This window comes from Apis laboriosa, unplaced genomic scaffold, assembly GCF_014066325.1.
Source record: "Apis laboriosa isolate Shangri-la unplaced genomic scaffold, ASM1406632v1 scaffold13_cov153, whole genome shotgun sequence".
Taxonomy (NCBI): domain Eukaryota; kingdom Metazoa; phylum Arthropoda; class Insecta; order Hymenoptera; family Apidae; genus Apis; species Apis laboriosa.
Window position 1 is genome coordinate 2,541,087 of NW_025221370.1, and position 24,948 is coordinate 2,566,034.

The 24,948-nt window shown below is 38.4% G+C and overlaps 1 protein-coding gene across 8 annotated transcripts in view; it reads left to right on the forward strand.

The window, feature by feature from the left end:
* Positions 1 to 24,948, forward strand: part of LOC122721032 — a 232,178-nt gene that overhangs the window by 95,087 nt on the left and 112,143 nt on the right. For all 8 annotated transcript variants that reach the window (XM_043948222.1, XM_043948221.1, XM_043948225.1 and 5 more), the window contains one exon: positions 5,390 to 5,772. In XM_043948222.1, the coding sequence (XP_043804157.1) occupies positions 5,390 to 5,772 (383 nt within the window). The remainder of the gene's footprint in view (positions 1 to 5,389; positions 5,773 to 24,948) is intronic.

The following is a 24,948-nucleotide window of genomic DNA, read 5'->3' on the forward strand; positions in this document are numbered from 1 at the left end:
GTTGAAAGAACGAAATCGTTTAGGCGATATTCCCACGGTATCCTTGATTTTCAATCGGTTAGATAGCTGGCAGCAATTATTCAACGTCCTTGGACGGGGTAACGGTTCCCGTGGGCATCACTTGTGTGCATAAAACCATTTCCCCGCTTAGATTGGCTGAGAGCGGAAGAACTCTAGGGATATGACTCTCCTAAGGAAGACGAGATTATAAGGCGAATCATGTTTATTGGCTCGTCTTTTGCTTCGCGCGAAACCTTCTTCTCCTACTCTCTGTTTTTTCTTTCTTTCCTTGTAGAGGTAAAATCCGAAGATGAAGCCTCTCCTCTCGAAGAGATTGAAAAATTATACGATACGAATTATTACCTTTTTACGTGCATCTAAAAAAAAAAAGTTTTATTACGGATTCCAGAATTTTCAAAATTTTTCTCGATCGATTATTTCTATATATTACTATTAATTTTCCAAGAGAATGTTTTTGAGATTAAAAATTTTATCGCTTCAATCCATATACATTTGCATTCAGCGAAACAATTAAGCGTGCAAAGAGAACAACAAGAATCGAAATTCAGGGGTCGAGTAATAAGGCGAGCAATCAGGCGGAACCAGTTATTCTAATCGCGTAACGGGGAGGAGGGAAGAAAAAAAATGAGAGACGTAGACGTGGAAATATCGCGGGGCGGGTGGCACGTTTCTCTGACAAGCGGAACACGGCCAGGCCAATCGGAAGTCGTGATAACAAACCTGCCACCTGCTTCACCTCGAGCTACTTTTCTCCTTAAGTCCATAAAAGCGTGGAAGCCAGGCGCGAGACCGAGATTTACTCTATATGCAAATGCAAGACGGATATGGGCGGAAATAGGGGGATGCGGTGGCGTTTAACCGAAACACGATATCGACAAGTGTCATCTGTCAAACGTACCCTCTAATCTGACCTCGTCTTGCCCCTCTTCCCGCCTCCTTCCTCAAAGGATCGCTATTTATATAGTCCCCCCTCCTCTTCTTCTTCTCCTTCTTCGAAAATTTACGTTTATTAAGCGAGTTGTTTTTAAGTTTGTCCATATAGAACAAAATAGAAGAGGGTGACACGGAAGAATCGAGAGAAGCCTTGGCACGAGATATGGAGACCCCGATCCGGGGTCTACAAGCACGGATTCCTATAACCAATAATTAGAATTATTTGTACTTATCTTCTTTTTCACTATTTCTCTATCGATTCACTTCTTTTCTCTATTTTTCCTTTCAACCAAATCTTCATTAAACGAGGCAAACATCCGCTACCATCCACTAAACGAAAAAGCAACACGAGTTAACCTTGGCAATTTCCAATTGTCCCCGCGCTTATTTCGCCTGTCGGGAAGACGTATGGGCCGCGACACGATATTTTCACCCTAACAAAGCCAAGCTGCTCCTAGCAACCCTCGCGAAAGGTTAGCAGCGTTCTTGCAACCGTTTCTTCCGCCAGCCATCTCCGTTTCCGTTCCGCGAGTATTCAAAGTCCCGTCAAGACGGAATAATCCGCTCGGTTTCGTCGATCTACGACACTCGTGGGGATAATTTCATGCACACCATGTTACGTCTTTCTTTCTCCTATTATTTCCGACCCTTTACCGAGGAACAGCGTTACAAAGTGCTCGCCTTCTTTTTGAGAAGAAAAGCGATCGCTTCTTGGGGGAAGGAGAGCAACGGATAATGGAAGAAGGAATTCCGATTGGAGCGATAAAATCAAATTGGGGATGATTCGAGATATGGAATAGTTCCACTTGTGTTTATTTCGATGGTGAATTATTCGAAAAGATTAATCGCAATCTTGTAATCAATTTTTATCTCAATGTTATTTTCCTTTCGAAATTCGTGATTTTTGAATTTTCATCGGATCGCAACGATTTCCTCCGCCAGGGCACAAATATCCCATCCCCTCGAACACGATTTCAATCCCTCCCTCTCCTATTTATTTTAAACCAACGACATCGAATAGAAAAAAAAAAAAGAAAAACCTTTGGAAAATTCCTTTTTCAAGACACCGCTTACGATACATTATTTAATCCTCGATCAGAATCGAACCCGTATTGTTTTTAACCACGAACGAGACAAAAACGTTAAATTCCCGGAGAGAAATCCATAAATTTTGATAGGCATTAAATAAAATATTAGCGAATAGGAGACGGGCGGGTAGGAGGAGGGGAGAAGGACGAGTTTTAGGATAGCGTGCGAGTTGGGAAGCTGTGTGTCTCGGCTACCTCGGGAGCTCCCTGGGGAGCTCGGATCGTTAATCGGCCGAACGATTCCCTTTCGCCTCACGTACGGGAATGGGCCGTGGAATCAGCGTAAAAATACAAATTTAATATCGCTGCCGGTGAACGGTCGACTGACCAGTTGTAGCCGGCGGATATACCGGTGTCGACGAGCATCCACTTTCTTCTACGTGGGCTAGAAGAGATCAAGAGGCTCGGCTTGGTTGATTAGCACTTCCGGCCAAGGAGCACGATGAACACTACCGCTTCAACGGGTTGTTTGCCTAATGATCTTTGTGGAAATTGATCGTTATCGCATTTAGCCATCTTATCTAAATCAATTCGATCGCAAAATTCTAAATTTGGAGAATAAATAAATTTCTGTATATAAACCACCATGTATAATTACGATGATCTTTTTTTCTAATAAGAGCCGAATATACGAAATCGAGAGGAAATAAATCGAGTTGCTGTTTATCATAAAATTTCCATCTTCTATACACTATATGGAAGAGGAGTTGGTTTAAAGAGGAGAAGTTAAAGGCTCGAGGATCGTAGAGGAGAGGTGGTAAACCGGAAATTTATGTAACGCGATATCTCAAATTAACAGGAGACAGGAAAAATTGCTCGGCTCGTTACACGGCCCAATTATCCCGGTAATACCTAGTTTTACTTTTCACGTGCAATAACTCAGACTCGCTTTTTAACCGCGTGAACCTTCCACGTACGTAGGTTCACCTCCTAACGTTACGTTCGAACGATTTTATCACGCGTCTCTCTCTCTCTTTCCCTCCTTGATCCACTTGCCCTTTAGATCGTTACATTAGTTTCATTCCCGTCGCCAAGTCCTAATTATAAGCCGTGATCGAATTAGATGGGTCTAATTATAAGATCGAATAGAAACAATTCGTAAGCTCGACGGACAGCTCGATACACAGCTTTGATGCGAGTTTATACATTCTGTGCTATATATCAAAGTGAAATATCGAACCTAACCTCGTTCACGAGAAAACGCAAAAATAATTAATCGTTCGAAGGGAACGTTTTGCGATATTTATCGTAATTTGATCGTCGAAATAATGTATAAAATATATGCTTTTACGCAATCTTTTTTTTTTAACTATTAAGAGATTCTCCAATAAATCTTAATTACATACAATAATTCTAATTTAGAAAAAGAAACTACGTAAAACGTATACATATGCGCTCGAAGAGATCAGAAAATAAAAACTCTGCATACAATCACGATTCGCAACACGATTCGAAAAAAGATTGCAGCAGAGCCAGAGGTCATCAAGTATCCCCGTGAAGAACTCGAATGCCCGTCACCTACTTACAAAACGAACTCGAAGCAAACTCCATCGCTGGCTGGAAACGAAATCGAACCGTTTTCATCCATACCTCGCACTTTCAAAAAAAAAAAAAAAAAACGACCTAACCCTCCATCCGCCACGATGACACGCGATATATTCCAAGGTTAGTCGTGCCAGAATCAGAGAAAGAAAGAAAGAGAGAGAGAGAGAGAGAGAGGAAGATGAGGGTGATATGGCCCTGTTACCGGGCCGCCCTACTAGACCGGAAATAAGGAATTCTCGCAGTTTTCTTCTACGTGATTGGTCCTTCGGGCAACGTGGATTCCGACTTCGAGACTCACTTCGTACCTACTATCCGTTATACAAGAGTATACCGACTTATATATAGGTTAGGTTGAAGGTTGCTACTTGGTATGCGGATCGCGCTTTTCATTACCGGAGCCTCCCTTCCTCCCTCCCCGTTCCCTCGTCGCTGCAACAGCCTAAACCAACCCTCTCTTTCGCCCACCCCCTCTGCTCCTCGCCTCTTCCACCCCTTCCTCTCCTCTCCCCTTCTTTCTCTCGTGTCTTCATCCTTATTTCGCAATCCTCCGCACCCTATTTTTCTCTTTTCTTCTTTTTCGTCTTCTTCTTCTTCTTCTTTTTTTTCTTTTTGAATGTTATTACCATTGACTCCGTCCGATATCAATGTTTCGTGTCGTGGGAATAATACTTTTCTTTCTTTCTTCGTTTCGTTGTCTGTTCTTTCTTAGTTGGATTCGTTTCTACGTTATGCACGATACGTGTCGAGATTGATAGGGGTTGTCAATGAAATTCCCGACACGATGCAAAGAATATCGAGTTTGTAAGAAATTTTTTACTATAAAAAAAGAAAATATCCCCATTTTTTTTTTTCTGTTGAAGAAATCCCTCGTCAAAGTCAGTCGCAAAGTTAAGAGAAATCACAGTTAAGAACATTTAAGTAACCCACGTCTCTTCTAGGATTTATTGATTCCAGGTCAAAAACAGTGATATGTAACAACCCTAATAAATCGTTCACCTCAACCCAAACACGTATACTTGACGTCTCTCCCATTGACGAAAATTTTTATTGAACTTTTTATTCGCGTCAAATATATATTGATTTTCGTCTTGAAAAATTTTAAAATTTCAGGGAGAAACAGTAGACAATATACGCCTCTCTCTATCTGCTTCCTTTCTTTCTCGATCTCCGCCTCCTTCTTCCTTCGTATATAATCGTCTTATATGCCTTCCGGTTGCCCGCCGGCAATAACCAACACTGGATTATGCAATATTCGATATCGTATTCTCCCGGGGTGTATTTATACCTATCAGCGTCCCGTGATCTAATCAGTGGCACGGTTTAAGCACATCCTTTCGTGATTTTCTCCGCGATCCAATCGCGGAACCAAAGATAATTTGTGTTATTCCTTCGATCCTGTTCCAATTTTAATTCGAATTAACCAAAAACGATTAAATTTAATAAACGAACGAGTATGTTGAAAAATTAATCGATTAAAATTTCTGAAGAAATTGTAAATTTATTTCAAATATTTCGAACAATATTTAATCGTGGCTACGATTGACTACGCTCTTCATCATCAACCTCGATCATTCGAGTTTGACAAACAAATTATTCGCACGATTCACTACCTTGAACCGTTAAAATTTTCCCCGATCTTCATCATTCCACGTTTACTTCTCAAAGTGCGTAGTAAACGTAATACAACGTGATATAACGTAATTACATAATCCTGGCAACAAAAGCGCCATTCTCGAAAGAGAAATAGAGCGTTAGAGAGGAGAAGCGGATGAAAGGCGAACTCGGACGCCTTTTTGTTTCAGAACGGGACGGTGGTGTTGAAAGACTCGAGCACGGAGGAAGTGGGCAGCGGTGTGTCGGGGAAATTCGGCGACTCGTCGCCGATCAGTCTGACTGAAGGTGGCTCCCTGTCCGACAGCGGGATCTCCGACAGCGGAAGCGAGCAAGAGTTGAGCGAGCGGGAGAGAAGATTGGCCGCCCTTCGACGATTGACGCGCAGCTTGGAGAGTCAGCTGGCGCCCGGAAGCGAGGCCCTGGTCGAGCTTCTGAAACGTGTCGAGGACGCGGAAACGGAACTAAGGGATCTTCAGAAGCAGTGCAGAGAATTGATCGTACGCACCGCCGCCAGTGTCGAGGCGAGAGCTGCCAAGAGGACGAGCAGCAACCAGGTTCATCATTTCGTCGAGTGAGTACCGTTTTCCCTTCTTTTTTCTTTTTATTTCAATTCGTGTGGATTATTTCAAGTTTAGAGGTGTTTCGAATCTGAGGTGATCTTGGTTATGATATTGATTTATAGATCGATGTTTAGTAGTAGTAGAGAGAGAGTTAGAATTTTTGAATAAATTTAAATTTTTATACACGATGATGTGTGAATTATGAATTTCGATGTACCGAAACGAGAAAAATAGAAGGAAGGAGTACTTTAGCGGGGTAAACGTACGGAGGTGTGTTCTTTTTCTTTTTTTTTTTTTTTTTTTTTTTCTTTTTTTTAATTTATTCAGACGTTTCAAGACTTTCGAGGGAATAAAGAACGATTTTCTCGGCGCACATTTCATTTGCATAACGTCAAAATGAGCGGCAAAGAATGAAGGCGTCTATTTAGACGCGGGGACAAGAACTTGCTCGTTCATAGTTCTACTCCCATAACTGCGTCCACTCATTTGAATATAAGAAGTTAGATGTGAATGAACGCTTCTTCTCTGCCCTCTCGAAACCGCGTTGAAGAACATTTGGTAAAATATTTGAATGGATGTTAATTTGGTTCAATGTACGTGTTAGATCCAAATTTTTAATTTTTCTTTCAAATTTATAAAATATCTAATTTTTTTTTAATAATTGGAATTTTTCAAATTCGATTTTCGTGGATGAGAGATCGAGATGAGAAAATTAAGATCGGAAAAATAGAGAGAGAGCAAAGTTAAAAGCGAAGCTTCTCGTTTCACTTTCTTCCCCTAACGGATTCGTTTCGTGACCCGTTTCAATCGCAATTACTCCGAATTCCCATCATCAGCCACCTTATTTAACTTTGTTTGAAGAATGCTTTTTTATAGTCGCATTTAATCACTGCACAGTGGCAAAGGTAATAGGTTTAGTTTTCGTGAGCATAGAATGTCGGGCATATTGCATCATAAAAAAAGTTGTAAAAGATCCCTTTCTCCAGTCGACCCGTATTTTTCCGTCCTTTTTTCCCCTGTTTCGATTCTAGAAACGTCTTTTCTTCCATTATTTTCCATTCCCTTTACTTTAAACGTTAATACCGTTTTATTTGCTTCGAAAAGCAAGCGACAAAAAAGCAAAAGATTCCGATCCTTCTAATTTTTCCATTTATCAAAGTGAAAAATTAAATTGGTATCATTGTTACAAATGTGACGGTTACACCGAAAGTCACTAAACGACAAAAGTTTTACAGAGATGCATATCCGATTTGATTTACCCGAGAACTTATATTTTACTTGTTCTGTCCTGTTCTGACTTTCCCTCGTGGGACGCTGTAAATTAATTTGCTTGATTACAGGAACATCTTGAAGTCTCGTAGCTATCCGAACTTCCTCCTTACCTTCTGCTTTAAAATTAATTTAATCTCGAATACGGAAACTAATCCGACTATCGTATAACCGTCTCTCAGTTCCCCACACGTGTAACCATTTTCATCGCGATAAAATAATGATCAACCTCCGAAGAAAACTCTTTTCAAACTCTTTCTTTTCCAAACTTTTCAATGCCCGCGAACAAGAGAAAAATTTCATCAAAAACAAAACTCCAATCCCCTATTATATCCCCTATATTATAATCCATCCAACGATCAACCCGTGCACTATTATCAAATCGAAGCCTCGACCATCTTTCCTTCCCCCAACGAAAATCAAAATATTACGAACGAAACTTTCATCGATGCAAAGGTATATATATATATAAAAAAAAAAAAGAAAAAACTCGATCTTCCTTGTGTGCAGCAAGCGCAAGAAGGCCAGCGTCGCGGTGATGTCGAAGGAGGGTACGGAGCGCGTCGCTGCGATCGCGGCGAAAAGTGGCGCCACGGACGGCGGGGACCCAGACCACGATCCGGGGCTTTCCCACAGTTGGATCTCGCGCATTCTGAGAGCTGCGCTGCCCTTCCAACTGGCCCTGGTCGCCCTCTTCTACGCGGCCAGCCTCCTCGAGCCCCATTGCTGCGAGGCGACCAACACTTTGAACCTCTCGCTCACCCCTCAACTGCGCTACGTAAGGGGGCCACCACCCGTCTGAACATCGCGACGTCCGATCGTTTGTTGGAATAGTTTTTGACGCGGCGTCCGCGCTCCATGGGATCTCCACGGAATACAATCGTTCCAATCATCGTAGAAACCTCCTCAGTCACCGAGCACACCTTGCTCCCCCTCCCCCAATTACGTTTTGATCATTGCGTTTTCGTGAAATCGAGTTGATATGGATCGTTATAGAGTGTCGTATACGAGAGAGAGAGAGAGAGAGAGAAAGAGAGCGCATAATTTTTGGAAAATTCGCGGTACATTCGAGTATCGATACGCTGTCAACGAGCTTGTTCAGAGAATTGATCTAGAATCGAGAGAAATCATTGGGGATTGATTGGTAAACGTTTGACGCGGATGTGTTTGAAGATGTTTGAGATATTTAGTTAGATATATATTTTCGAATATATTTTTTAATATTTGTGTTCATACTTTTTTTTTTTTTTTTTTAAAGATGAGACTTAGATAGACTTGTTTTTTCACAGTAAAAGAATCGTTGGCACACTCGATTCTCGATCTCACTGCGCTTTTTCTTAATTTTACACTGCATATCCTTTTGTACTGCCATAATTGTTTCGAGTGTTCAATTTTCGAGTCAATTAATAATACGAAAGCTCAAACTTAAGAAACTATAATTTCGTCCATATATAAAACAATATCTAGTTTCTTTCAGAAATGCAACGAATTGCGCTCAAGCGGATGGAAAAATCTGCGCTCGTTTGAAATTGTGATATAAATTGAAAAAGAAAAAAAAAAAAAAAAAAAGAAAAGAAAAAGTAAGTAGAATAAACGTATACAATCAGTGACTGAGGTAATAACTTTAGACAATGAGCGTTAGGTCAAAAAGGGAAAAAAAGAAAAACAATGATGAATAAGGAAGAATTTTTTTTATACGAATTTTTAGCAAGATGAAATATTTAAAAATCGTAGGAATCGTGTATGAGAACGAGAGGTAAGTATAGTTTCGTATACCTGCTCTTAGCCAAGTGCGAAATCGAGAATGAATGAGTGTTAAAGAGCCACGCAGACAATCTTTGAACCGTCGAATGTAAACACGAATCGAAACCTCTTAGCATAATTTGCAAATTCTAGAAGAACGAAGAAAATCGACGAAACATAATAAACGATATATATATATATATACATATACATATACATGAACGATTCAGAAAGATAAGGTTGACAGATATTTATAAAAGGAAAAACTTTATCTTCTATTTTCAAAGAATTTGCAACAGAGTCAATTATTGATGACGACGAACGAAATGAATTTTTAACTCGCATAATCGAGTACGAGGTTTTTTTTAAAAACTGACCGGTGAGTCGGTGGCACTTTTTGTTATATAGTATAAATATTTATTTATATATATATATATATATGTTGCAAATTATATATATATACACATATACATATTATTGTTTGTAATTTAATATCGATCGAGAAAGAAGATATTTTATAGCGTTGTATGAAGGATTGAAAAACGAAGAGGAAGCAACGTTCTATGTATGAACGCTTCCATAGAATTGACTGTCATGCATGTTAAATGACAGTAATATCATCGTTTTATTGTTTTCAACAATTTTTGTTTTTTTTTTCTTTTTTAGTTTGTTTTTATATATATATAGAGGATGACTGCTTTTAAGAGAGCAGTTGGTAGCATTTGACTGACGATCGAATGCTACCGTGGAGAAACTTCCTTTGCTAAAATTCTCGAAGGCGGTCTTAATTAATAATTGCATAATATAGAGAAGCGAAGATAAAGAAGAGAAAAGAGAATTTCTCTTTAAAGATTTCAAATCTGTTTATCAATGAAACAGAGTATCAATAATAATAATAATAATAATAATAATGGTATAAGTTGATATTCGAACTCAGAATTATAGCAAACGAATTTTCTTCTAAACGCGTTATTATCTTCGGATTCTCTTTTTGATCGTTCTAATAAAAAAGAAAAAAAAAAAAAAAAGAAATAGAAGACCTAAAGTGTCTTCGACTCCACTCGAAGAAATTGAATCGACAAAAAGAGATCTGAGCTGTTATAAACACAGGTTTCTGGAATTCTAATGAAACTAATCAGATCCTGTGATAATTTCAGCGATACGAGCAGTTACCAGATGGTACTGACGTGAAATATAAAATTATCTTGCTTCTTCGAAGAACATCCCATATATATATATATATATATATCAAAGAACAAGATACGTTATTTTGTTTGAAATTCCATAAAACTTGACGGTTTTATCCGCAAATTTTCATAACATCGATCATCGATCGATACACCCACGAAAATTCACAAGGGTCGATCGAATAATAACAATCTCATGGCAGACGAGTTTGATTTAAAAAAAAAAGACCTTATCCACTGATCGTGGACGAAGGAAAATACGTTGAAAGAGTTGAAAACGAAGGGTAGAAACACGCCCTTGAATAACATGACTCGCTTGATATTGCGATCATACAGTGAATCTGGAGCAAAAATGATGCATGCTCCAGATAAATAAAAAAGAAGAATGTGAGAGAATTGTGAGAGACGATGATGATAAATGAAGACGTGTGAAAATATACGTGTGATACATAACGAAGATGAATAATCCTCAAGATGGAGGATGACTTTAAGAAAGAATATACTGATAAATATAAATACTGCAAATGGGATTTTAGGAATGATGTTGCTTCTTCAATTGAGAGCATTGTCTTATTGGATTTAATTAACGATTTGAAGGTGATTTACTCGATTCTAACGAAATGATAACAGAGTATGATTAAGGAAACAGGAATAGGTGGGTTTTTATATTAATATATGCTTTTAATTGTCGCTTAAAGGATTTTTTTTTTTTTTTTTTTTTCACTTGTGCGATGAATAGGTCATCTCGATAATAATGGTACTAATGGTACTAAAATTAGAAAAACATTTAGTAGCGTTTCTTTGCGTGTACGCGATGTTTCATTTTAATTGAATCATACGTCGATAATATAGAAGCGAACAAATGCGAAAAGAACGATAATCAAAGAATGTGCACTTTTCAATTTTCAACGGTCTAACGTAGGATTAAAGCTCGATCCACATTCAAATTCTGTGCGATTGAAAATGAAACATCGGGTTGTATAAAATTTGTACCCAAGGTTTTTATTATTATTATGATACATTGCAGAATATTAAACGCTGTGATTATCTCGATGGTTTTCCAAGCGAATTGATCTTCGATAAGAGGTAGTAAGATTACAGTTTCGTCGCGCAATCTTCAATTCGATCGGTTTCGATCCGAAAACTTGTGCGTGACGGGGAGTAATAGATAGCGAAAAGAATAATAATTTTAGAGAGAAAAGAAAAGGAAAAAAAAAAAAATTCGAATTTTATTTTTATACATCGTAGAGATAATTATTATTTGATAATATAACGGGGGAAATATTTCACAACAATTTTTCACGGGATAGAAATTTAGACGACAACTTTTTACAATTGTACACAATTTACAATTACGAACAATTACAACACAACGATTCGTTTCTTTCACCGACTGAATATTTTTCGAGCTCAAAGAGAATATTTTCTGCATTTTATCTTTTCTACGCAGTTTTTTTTTCCAAAAGCACAGTTTTTATATTTCATTCGATGATTAAAACTCGTAGATTATAATCAAATAAAAAAAAAAGAAAACGCAATTTTTAATGTAAATAGCGCGTGTGTAAAATGAAAAAGATATCGCACTTCAAAATTGAGCGATACTTTTTTCTATAAAATTGAAAAAAAAAATACATATGTATATAATTATTGATTTTCATGGACAAAAAACGAAATTATATTTTGTGAGATATTTTGTAAAGGGGGAAGGGATCGTAGGCTATAGAAAGTCTCAATTTCAGCTTGGTTAGAATTATACATAAAATACGAATTAATCTTGTGCTTCGATGTGGATCGTGGCGGTCGTTCGATTTTCCAACAAGCGATGCAATAAAAAATCAAATATTACATATTATAATCAATTAATTATAATCAATCCTGTGTATACATTTTTTAATCTTAAAACCGAAAACGCGTTGCTGGTTGGAAAACAGGACGACCATTTTTTTTAATAAAAAAAAAAAAAAAGAAACATAATGAACTAGAGGATAGAAACAAACGATTCAGAATAGAATAGTCGTAAATTTTCAGAGAAATTTTGCAGTCGGCGCTTACCACATAAGCGTGCACGCGTTTATAAACGAATGTGTTGACGGGTTAGTGGCACTTTTGTCAAGATGATTTTTCGTGTAGAATCTAGCGAAGCGGGGGAGAAGATACGAGATATAGAAAGGAGATTCCTTGAAAAGGAACAAGTTTGCAAATCTCTCGCAGACTTAGATTTTTTTTTTTTCTATTTCCATCACGTGGCTAACAAGAACTGCTGAGGCGTTCTCAAACATCCTCTGCGTTCGAGTTTGAGTAGAAGTGATGAGGATATAGGAGCGTGGGGATTAGAATTCGACTTGAATTCGAAGTAGAATTGTATTCATAAGCATGCTACGTTATAAGATAAAGGGGTGTATTTTAATAAAAGAGGAAAGGGAGAAAAGAAAGAAGAGGATGGAGTCGAAGTGGATCGAGGTATAATTCTTCCAATGTTTCAAGGAATGTACCACAAGAGGAGATCCACATAACATGAGAACACACAATATGCAAAACGATATCTTACAATCGTAAGGAGAAAAGATAGAAAAGTAAAGGAAGGGATAAAAGAAAGGGATGAAAGGGATCGAGGTACAATTTTTCCAATGTTTCGAGGAATGTACCATAAGGGATCCAAAATATAAAAAAAAAGATATTTTAATAAGGAGAAAACGAGAGGAAGGAGAGGGGTTGCAGTAAATGCAGTGGATCAAGTTATAGTTCTTCCGAGGAATGTCCTATATACGATCCACGGGATTCGAAATGCTGTACTTACGTGTCCATAACGGCGACGACAAATGGTGACGACACACGTGTACACAAAGACAATGGCAATTATCCATTCAAACACATACACACACATACATACATACATACATACATACATACATACAGACATACAGAGAGTATAGAGCTTAACAAGAGCAGATTATATTCTTTGCATACCTGGTTTTTTATTAAACAGATTTTCCCCCCCGTGGAATCGGGTGAAACTTTTCATTGAGATCTGCGAGATAACGACACCCCGAGGGGTAGTTTTATGTCGAAGAGAAAAGTTTAAGAGGCGACAACAGAACAATTTTCGTCGGTCGAGAAATGTAATTCGTCACAATTCCTGAGAATTAATTGCTTTGGAAAGTTCATTTTAAATTTGTAGGGAAAATTCACGCTTTAAATTCTTCGATCTAAAGGACACTTTTCAATGAGAATTATTTCGGAATATCGATTTTCAAATTTAAAACACAATTTTATAGGAATAATTTGCAAAAAAAAAAAAAAAGAAACTATAGCAATAAACATTCTAATAAGATGAAAATCGATCTGCTTTCGCGATCATAGTGCTAGAGCATTATCACGCACTTTATTAGAGGATTCGTCTCATACTGTACTATTTAAAAAAAAAATTGAATATCTCTCTCTTTTTTTTAATATTACATCGTGAGACGTTCCACGATTTCAAGTCCTTGTTCGTCGAATTTACGTTTTACAACGTCGAGGTTATTTCGTCGACGAATGAACATCGAATGAAAAAAAAAAAAACTGGACTCGACGAACACGAGGCCTGCCTCACATCTGCCTTTTTATCTATGATAATGTGTATAAAGTACCTGAGAAATCAAAATATTACTTATATATATAATAAATACGTAATAAGAGAAGAATTCTCCTTCTCCTCCATTTCATTCGCATTATCACTACATCCAGTTCACTAAAAGGGTAAAAAAGGAGAAAAAAAAAAGAAAAAAAAAAAGAATTATGAACAAAAATGATCGTGTCGTGCTTTGTACAGCTTGATTTGTCGCGAAATGTATTCACCTTTGCGTTGCTGTAGCGGCTACTTAGATTATACGTTGCATGCGGTTTTACTTTTAAAATTATGATATAGGGCAATACGTGAAAATATTGCTGTATATTGGGGATAAAAATTTAAAAAAAAAAAAAACAAAAAAATTAATTACAGGATTTAATTGCAGAATCGAATTCACGATTCATCTGCAAATTGTATTATGATAATTACAGCGGTCCGCAGTTTCTATTTCTTATTATTATCGTGCTCGAAATTTTTGATTCGAAGGTAGACGATATATTTTATTTTTTTTTTTAAATGAAAATTTTTCTTTTTATTAGATTATATTTTAATCACGATGATGGAAAATTTGAAAAAAAGAGAGAAACAGCGGGCTATTTTGCGGCAAAGTTATCGAATACTTTCGAGAGTACGATGCCTGTTTGTATTGCGTCTTAAAAAATACAAACACATTAAACCTCCATGAACCGTATTTTTTTTTTTTTTTTTTAATAAATATATATATATATATATTTATATTAGTATTACAAATGATCAGTATGATTTTAATTTTCTGTCCATTATTAAGTATTGTTTTACATTTCTTTTTAAAATGAATATTTTATCTTTTACAATATTATGTTACAAACAAAGATTTAGTTCATGGAGGATTGAACTTTTGTATTGATTAATTTTGTAAGATTTATTTTGAATTTCTCGAACGCGCGTAATTCAAATATCGCGTAATTCCTTATATTAATTTAAATTTGGCGCCGTAATGTCAGGCATAAAGTTATTACATGGTCATGATCATTCGATCAATATTTTATTCCATTTTTTAACATTCTTTTTTTTTAAAAAAGAAAGGATAAAATTATCAATTTTCTGGAGATCAATTTCTATAAATTTTGTCGATTACAGCGCCGAATCAATTATTTAACCATAAGAAAACACGTTCGTTAAAATAACAGTATTTTCTTTTTTTTTATTTTATATTATTTCAGTGAAACAATATATTCTTGATTTTTAAAATTAAACGAATAAATTTCGATAATATCTATATCGAATTTTAATTTCAATTTTGAAATTTTATCGAACAAGCGTGTTTTTTTAAATGGTTTTTTTTATTATTTCTTATTTCTTTTTTTTTTTTGTTAGATATACGTATCGTTAATTTTATTTGCTCAGATTTGTGCGATTTTGCCATTCACACCATACACACCCCCCTCATTTCAAATGTACACCCCATTCATATGAAAATTTCACGTCAATATCATTATTCACAAACGTCATGTTGCGTTTAACATGTTATATACTTATATCCGAACAATATCAATATTTTCTACTACGATTACGGAGTATTCTAGTGTATTTTGGCACCATGGAGAAATAAATTACAGTTTTGGACGATATCGTATATTCACTCGACCATATTTCCAATCCTATTTCATTCCCCCTATACTTTTCAATCTCTCTGGAATTCCCAACAAAACCAACAAAAACTCAAAGCATTCATACGCTCAATAATATTTCCAATATCTCTCGCAAAATTCTTCTTACATCTTATGATATTTTCAACTTTCTTAAAATTTCAAAGTTTCTTGAATACGTAAGAAGAAATAAAAAATTCAAAGAATTCGCTCGCTCGATAATATTTCCAATCCCTTAAAATTCAAAACTTTTCAATTGCATTAAAAAGAAAATCCTTTAAATCTTTCTTAAAGAGAGAAAAAAAAAAAAAAAAAAAAAAGAAGGAGAAAATTCGAAAATTCTCTTCCGTTAAAAGAATGACCAGAATCGCGATAGAATATTTCGAAACGGGCGATGCACGTGTGCAGTGGTAAAAGTAACGGTGGAGAAAGCGCAATGCTAAGTGTATCCGCAATAATGATCCGCTGGCGATTGATACAGAGGTAGAGGATGATTGCGGTGTACCCGGGGCCGATTGTTGGCGGCGTTAGTGAAGTCGGTACCAAGGTAGGGATATTAGAGGTTAAAGGGCGCGGCCGCTATGTTATTACGACTCACACCTGTACCCACCAGGTAGGCAACCACGGCCCAAACTTTTCTCCGGGAATCCACCTTTAATGGTTCCAGGATATCGTAAGTCGTAGCTGTAAATAAATTATTGCTGCGACCGCGGCGGTCTTTAATCGGACGTGCATAGATATGCCCTTTAATCATGGCGACGAGTAACGCCGTTTGCAATTTCGGAACGGGATTACGGCATTAAACCGTTTCTACGAGTCAAGTACGATTTCCTCGCGGAATATCGAATATCGAGTCGGAAGAGGAACGTGTCGGATTATCGATTGGATAGATTCTCTTAACCGATAATCTGTGAACCCTACCGAAGAAAGACTAAAATTTGCGACATGTAACAAGTGTTCTCAAATTATCGTGATCACTGTTGCAAAAATCTAATAGAATATTGCTCTCCTGGTATTTAAGTAAAATTGAAATTTCTATTTTATTTTATTTTTTCCCTTAAACACGTTCTTATCGAGGAGAGAAAAATTAGATTTTAGAAAACTTGAAAAGTACGCAGGACTTTCTTAAATTATCGTTAGAAGTAAAACGTTTTAATTAAAGGGAGCGGTAGCCATCTCGAAAGGGTTAAACTTCTAAAACGTTCGTATTTGTAAAACGTGCTTACCTCCTCCCCGATGTCGAGCGTTTACAGCATACAGTTGTAAGGTTTACAGTTGACGTCTCTAATTCGTAATTTACGAGTTGGGAGCGGGTGTCAAGGTGAGAGTGGCGCAAGTTTAACAGGAGGCAAATGAGCGGAGACAAGAAGTATTATTTTTTACGGGGGACGAGCCCTCGAGGAAATGGCCTGTGTCGCGTTCCTCTATGACTCCTACGGGCTTCTTTTTCTCTCCGTCGTCCCCTTCTCGCCCCTCCTTCCTCCTCTCGCCGCCCAAAAGGGTTGAGAGGCTGGCCGAGCTGTAAATTACCAAGAGGGCATTTTGATTAAATTTTTTATTGTAGCAGCCTGGTTACAACCCGGGGGCCCCTCATGCGGACGATTCAACCCTCCCCTGCTTTTATTTTCCATTCGCGTACCTGAATCTCTGATTAGAAGTAATAATTCGAGCGCGGATCGTGAAAATGAAAAGCTGTTGGCTGAAAAAAGGGGATGAGAACGTTCGAGAACGATGAAAATTTTCGTTTTCGTGAAATTAGAAATTAAACGAACGCGTTAGGAAGGGCGTTGTTATTTTACGATCAAATAAATAGCGAAATGTAGTTACGATAAAAGCACAGGTATATAACTTTGAATAATTCTCGAAGGATAACTCGATTCCACTCACGATCCTGTTAAGGATCAAACGAATTGTCAAGACTGTCGAAGAAACGATATATTTCTGACACTTTGGGGTAGTAGGATAGAATTATGAGGACGTGCCTTGCCTCACATATTTTATACATTGTTCCCCTACGCGTCCAAACGCTACAATATTTATTTCACCCTGTTGTGAATTGCACGTGTTACGGAAGCGTTAAACCATCGAGCTAATAAAACCCGAGTAATTCCTTTTAAGAAAATAGGAAATTTTTCATCCTCTGTTGACCCTTGCTTGAGTCTCGATCAACTCTCCGACTCTCGACCGGAATATTCAACCCTTGACACGAGAAACGAATGTCGGGATGATGAAGGCCAGCGCTCGTCTGTGGCAGTCGAGTAGTTGATAACAGAAATTCCACGGCACATCCCCCGGTCGTTTGCGAAATGTCCATCGAGGGATGGCCGCGGGGGTGAATCGGCTCAACAAGTGTTACGTCAGAACGGGCTTGCGTCTACGGTTCGGTCGATTCGCGAGGGTGTCGACGTGCCTTCTCGTTCCGCGCCTCGTAATCGGAGGCGGTACCTCGCGGATTTTACTTCACCCCCCTCGCGATACATCTTTTCGCCTGATTTCAAGTATTGAAATAATAATTTCAAGTATTGAAATAAAAACGAGTTAATTTTTAATATGTTGCATTTCGAGTAATAAACGAACGTGGTATATATTGGTGTATATCGAGGAAGATAATGAGTTTTGAAGAAATTTTTTTATCGATGAAAATGTAGGCGACGGATCTACGATTTTTTTTTTTATCACATTTTCTGCTACGGAAAATAAGAAAACGCGAGGAAGACTCGTGTCTAAAAGTATAGTAACGAGCGCTTCGTACGGTCGGACAATAAGACGAAGATAATTCGATAATGAATACAATAATGGCGCGGAATAGTATCCACCGATAGATCATTACCGTTGGAATGCGATAAAACACTATACGCGGCGAGTGAAAGGGCGAATTTCCGTAAGAAGTTTCACCTCGTTTATCGGAGAAACTTTTTGTCAACCTATATAATAGTTATCCTTTCTTATATAAAACATTATATAATTTTATAATCCAAACTTTAAATAACATTCCTTTCATTTCCTTCCGTCGTTTTTATAAGAAATACTTCGATCGAATCATCTTTTACATCCCCAACTTGACCCACTCGAACCCACAAACGCGTTCGCCCAAAAAAAATTCGCTACCAAAATTCCATCGCTCTCATAACCCTACCCCCTACTAAAAATCGTCTCCCAACAAACAGATAGTTCCCCAAGACAGGTCTCCTTCCCGTTTCTCCAAGCCATTCGACCAGCCATTGGGATGATCATCCACGTTCGTGGTAGCATCTAGTCGGAATCGAGGACGGTATCCGGGTGCAAGCTTAACCGGCGGCGGAGGACACGGTATCGACTTCGGTGGTGGTGATGGTGGTGGTGGTGGTGGTGGAGATGGTGGTGGTAGAGGTGGCAGCTGGCGTGGAGAGCGGGGCCGGTGAGCGTGAGGAGGGAGAGGAGAGGGCTGGGCAGCGTGGTGGAGAGCGGGTTGCGCGGGGGGCGAGGTACGGAGGCGGTAGGTGTCACGTGGGCGCGAGCAGGCCCCGCCTCCGCGAAGTGGCTCGAGGTACGGCGCGTCATTCATGGCCGAGCTAAAGGCTGCGCCACTCTCCGGGTCCGTCCAGCTGCAGCGGCTCGCGAGAGGAAGCCACGGGAACACCTGTCTCCCCCGCGTAACCGTGAACATCCGGCGAGGACCGCGCCGCCGACGACGACGACGCCGAACGTGACCAGGGAGAGCGCCGCGCTACCACCGCGACCGCCGCAACGCGATACGAGATTCAACGTTCGCATCCTCCTCGCTAGTGGATCGCGAGAGTGTCCGGTGAGCCGTGTTCCGGGGCCGGTGGCAGGCTCGCGGAGAGGCCGCCGGCTCGCGTCGTGCACGGGGCCGAATCATGTGTCCACAGTGTGTCAAGTGATTGTTATTCGTCGTATCGGCCTTTCGGTTTCGAGTTTATTGGTGGAGGTATCGTAGGGGAACCTGTACACGAGGCTGCCATTGGGTGGTGTATGATATATCGGCGAGAGGGGAACCTGTTAAGGTTCGGCGTTGGGTGGTGGAGAGGTTGAGAGGAGAAGAAGGAAAGAGACCGGAAGTGTCGATCGTTGGATCGTTGTGTGTGAGTTGTTGGTTGTACATTGTTGGTTCGGAGAATCAGGTGTGATCAAAGGTGTTTCAACGGAGGGACAAGATCGACGTTCGTTGTGGAGGGCTGGCTGATGCACCGCGGCGGCGGTGTCGCCGGGAGCGGTGCTGGTGGAGCCGCTGGTATCGGTGGTGGATCGGGCGGAAGTGGCGCGTTACCCTCCACGAGCCACCGCGGCCTCGAACTGGAACATCCGTCGGCGATGCCCGGTGCACCGGGTTTCCATTGGGGGGCTATGCTCGCCGGCCACCATGCGGCCGCCGCGGCGAGCATGATGCAGCCACCCCTGTCCGCGGCTGCTGAGTACACCCCCGCGCCGGCACACCATGGGCCCACGCATCCCGCCATGCCCATGGACCTTCACGTTCATCAGGGATTCCCTTATTACAGGTTCGTTCCTTCCTTCGTCCGTTCCTCTTTTGTAAACGATCTTCTTATTCCGGGGAGTTCTAGCTAAAATTCCCTCTTTCTCCTTTTTTTCTTATTCCTTTTTTCCAATCCGATTATTCTTCGATCGTTTACCGATCCATCGTTTTCCCTTTCTGCTTTTTTTCTTTTTTAAAGGATCGATGCTTTAAACGATCGAGTTCCTTGTTTCCATATTCGATGCAGCGAGGAATAGTGGACAGGTAGACAGTGTCAGCCTTCGAAATTTACCTTGTAAATATTTCTCTGCCAAACGAATACTCCCATGTTTACCCATTTCGAGCAAACACGTTGCTTAAATACCCGAGACTGTCCCTTAGTTCCTATTAGACGAACGATCGAGTTCGTTGACGTTTCTCTGATAGCTATGAACCTCGAATGTCTTTTACATTCTACCTCGCGATTCCCTTGATCTTTTTTTCAAAACCGGCAAGTTATTAGACATTCACTTGGAACGTTGCTATGTTATTTCCTCTTATCGTTCATCGCGTAATTAAGCCATTCGGAAAATGTCAGAAGTATATGATTACGGTTCGATGATTCTACTTGTTATTATTAAACACGTATCCAAAAAAAATTTTTGAAACTTTTACGATTAACTAACTCGTTCTCCGTAAATATACCCACTTTCGTATCTTCGACACCTAAACATTGAAATTGAACATAATAACCAAATTTTAACAATACCGATTATTTCACGATCGAAAATTTAAACATGCTGAAACTCGTTCAAAAAATCCACAACTATCGATCATAATCGCGCAAAAATATCGTCGCCCGGCGCGAATAATTAGGCGCGTTTGTTACCCTCTTCACGTGCGCGCAATAAATAATTCCCGAAGATCGGCAAACGTTACGGCAAACTGAATAATTTATGAGGCAGGATACAATAATTAAATGACCAATAGTTGGTTATGTAGTTCGATGCGTAACCATCCTCTTATCTCTGTTCAACTCCCTCCCACCCCCGTGTAACGAAACATAGACCGCATAAAGTAACTCCTCGTTCGGTTCAAGCGTGATTACGGGAAATAATATGTCGCTTGTTCGTGCGAAATTACGGGAAACATGCGAGCCAATCTGTGTCTAAGGGTTTTATTTCGCGGTTTCGTTGTATACGCACACTCGGTGTACCCTAGGCCGAGCATGCTCGACACGTAGGAAGTTTTAATGTAATTTGGCACGCGGCGGGCGAATATAGCCTGCACGAACGAGCTTGCTGGCAGAAATGACGGAAACGCCGAGATTTCATCGGGCCCTTTTTTTATTCTTTTTTCGTCCCTTTCCTCCTTTTGGCTCATTTGTTTTCGCTTGGGTCGAGTTTTCACGCTGGTTAGGGAACGATTAAACTAATAGCACGCTTCTAGGACGAGGTTTTGCGATTACCATGAGATGGAACTTGACGCTCGTTGATGCGGGGTAATTTGTCGGGGTGATTGGAGATGTGATAGAAATAGCTCGAATTGTCTCTGAGTTTGTCTTATTATTCAGAGATTTTTTTAGAAATGGTATTTTATATTGAATTCGAAATGACGCGTAGATATTTCGAGTATTAAGATAAAATGATATGATAACGAAATCAAGAGATTTTATTTTAGGAGAATTGAATTGAAATTTTCGTTTCATTTGTTTCATTATATTTACAATTTCATTTCCATTTATAATCTATTAATAAATATGAAAGAATCATTCGAACTAAAGAAACGTTTGATTTCAAATTCGTTTTAAATTGAATTCCGTTTTGCTAAATAAATTCCAATATATAAAATATTAAAATACGGTAAATATTAAAAATATCTTTTTTTTTTTTGAAAAAAAGAAAGAATCTCGAACTCGTAATTTACGCATAACGTACCGACACGTGGAACATTCAAGGAAGTAGAAATAGTTTATGGTCATTCGTGAAACGTGCGTGAAGTTTTGAAATTTTTGGGATCGGCGGCTATAAATGTCATAACTGGTTCGCGCTGATAACACAACGCTCGCGGCGAAACCAGTTCGCTATACATTCGTGTCTCTCTCGTATAATATTTATAAAGCCGATTTCTTTCCACGGTGTGTATGTATAACCGGGTTGTGCCGCGCGTTAATAAACTTCAGCCACGGACAAGTTTATCTCGTGCTAAGCGATTCTATCGACTCGAATGTTTATCGTGACTCGCGTCGCGTATACGTACTATACGTGTGAGGATTCAATTAGTTATGACAACTTTGGATTCGAAGCGCGGACGTGAGTGGAAATGGAGCGAAGGAAGATTGCTCCGTGTATTTTCTGATTGTGTCTTTTGATGATAGTTTGCTATGTTTAATCTTTTCACGCTTTGGTTATGGTACTCTGGAGAGATAAAAGCGTCTCTGGTAATGTATAAAAATGTTTTATGTTGCGATTTTAATAATTTAATAATAAAATAAGGAAAAAAAGCTTTAATAATAAAATAAGGAAAAAAATAAGGAAAGAAAGATTAAAAGCATTATATGAAAAGTATTATAAGAAAAAGATTTCTATTGTGATTAATGATTGTGAATACATAATTTTCTTTCGTCGTTTCCAACTAAATATTCGTATTTTTAATAAAATGATTGATATAGCAATTTTGTTTGCAATTACAGTATTTATGCATAACGAAAAAGAGATATTCAAACATAGAAGAAATCACTTTATATCGTAGTAAATTAATTGCTTGACGAATACATTTTGAGGTTAGAATGACGTCATATCGTCAAGAAATATAATTAACTAATAATTAACTTCAAATAATCTAATAAATTTAATCATAGAGAAAAATAGATATCTGAACATGAAATCTGAAGCAAAAATCTTACCTCAAACTTCTCGAATTCTTCGAATTCCATAATCAATATCCAAAATGTTCATACAACAAGTTCAACAACTAATACTCACAACACAATCTTAACACATCGTAAAGAAATGAACTCCGGTGCGAAATATTCTATGACTCGACCTAAAATTCAATTTTTCCATTCTTAATAAACACTTATACGAATGTCAGAATCGAACCAAACAATTTTCTAAATTGGAACGAAACACACGAAAACGATATCGAGATTTACCGATTCTTGTTCAGTGGCGGTAATTACATTTTTCGATGCGTTTGCGCACATGCGCGCGCACACACGACAGCGATTCTGCGTCGCGCAACCTACAATATTATTTCACATGGGACGCGTGTTCCGTAATTTACGCGGTTCGATATACGATTCCGTATAATTGACAAGACGATCGATGGATCTGATGCAGAGATCTAATCGAGATAACCGCCTCGATACGATCTTTTTTTTTTCTTTTGTCCTTCTTCTCGTTCTTCTGCTTCTCCTCCCGGTTTCTGCCCCTTCGCTTTTCGAGGAAGCCTTTCGAAAAGCGACCACGGTTGTTCTTTGTTAATCGTCGCGATGGCGTGGCAGTGAGCGTACACTCGTTCATCGGTTCCACTCGTGTACTATAATTATTCACACTCCATAATGCAGTATACGGCGATACGTAATCCCGGACAGGATTTGAAAAGGAAGTATACGAACTGTTCGTGTAATTATACACTCGCCGTGGCTTAATCTTCTAGCAAATTGTATTAAGATTTTTTACAAATTTTCACACGTTGCGCCGTAAATCTATTCGACGGTAGAATGGGATACGTGTACAGTAAATGGGCTTCGTTCGTTTTCAATAGAAATTCTCGATTAATCGTTCCTGTACATCATTTGTCTTCTCATGTTTTCATTTCCGTTTTTCTCGTTGTTTTCCTTCTTCTTCTCTGTTTATTCTTTTATTTAATGGGAGGAAATGTTTATATAATTTCGAATATCAAAACGATTGAATAATATGATGCGTATGACTAAATATAAGAGAAAATAATTATAATTGTTTTTTTTGTTTATAAAATTATGAATTTAAATTTCAATATTCTCTATTCATTAATAAAATAAAATAAAAAGCTTCAATCTTTTAATAACAAGAAAATGAAATTATTTTTAGAAATCACAATTAAAATTCTAACCTTTAATTCTGTTTAATTCCAGACAAAAAAATATGTACAATATCGTTTAATTATAGGAAAACTATTTATTTGTGTTCAGTTCTCTTTTATCTTATCTCTCCATCGAATCTTTATAATATGAACGTAATAGGTGCTATATACCTATCAATATAAATTGAATAACTCTGAAAATAGCCATCCTCCAGGATTATCTTTAAAATGTTTCATAAATTTTAAACTTCCTTTTCAAGCAGTTTCGAAATAAAATCTAAATTCTAAATTTGCAATTATAAATTTAATCCGCAGAATTCTTTCTCCAAAATAACTTTATTCTGAAACGATTCAGTGACAAGTATTACAATAACTGTTTTCTAAATTAAATAAATCATATAATTCAAGTTTTAAATCTTATTGCATATCAACTATACCACGAAAAACTGTCCTTTCATTTATTTTCATTCACCCAGATTTCCTGAACCAATTAATTAAAATCGGCGTGATAAGCTGACAAAACTGATCGTCTGTGACACGTTTATAACAACAGCGAACGAAGGCAAGAAGCGGTATACGCAAGAAACTTATTATAATCCATGGCTCGTCCAAGTTATTAGCATTCCGCTATCAATTATCCAGCAGCCCAGGCGCTCGAAATAACGAGCGTGGCTCCTTTCTCCTCCGCTCTCTGCTGACCACCATGCTTCTCCTTTTTTTTTCATCGATGCAATAATCGTGTTGTTTAATCTCTCGAAACGTGATACGCTAAAAAAAAAAAAAATAACTACAAAATATTTATCAAATATCAATTTTTACCAATTCGTTCAAAAATATGGTAAAAACAAAACTTTATCAAATCGAAAACCTTGAAAATTTGCCAAACAACTCGTCTTCAAAAAATTCAGACACAGATTTAATTTGTACAAATCAACTCTATATAACAGCCGAGAATTAACGATTGCTAAATCCATGGTGGAACAATCCCTAAAACACGTCTATTTCACCTGATTCGAGGTAAAGCGTCTTCAGAGAACTCGGACAACATTTGCCTTTTCCGTTGTGTACTCCTCGGCCCGATGTTTGACGGATAGATTGAAGTGGTGCTCCAAGTATAATGTCACAGAAGTTGCCCGGTGAAAAGAAGCCTCGTACGAGACGTACGAGAACGAGAGTACGAGAGGTGGACGAGATGTGTTGACCTAGCGGTGCGTCGAGCACCACTTGTTGCC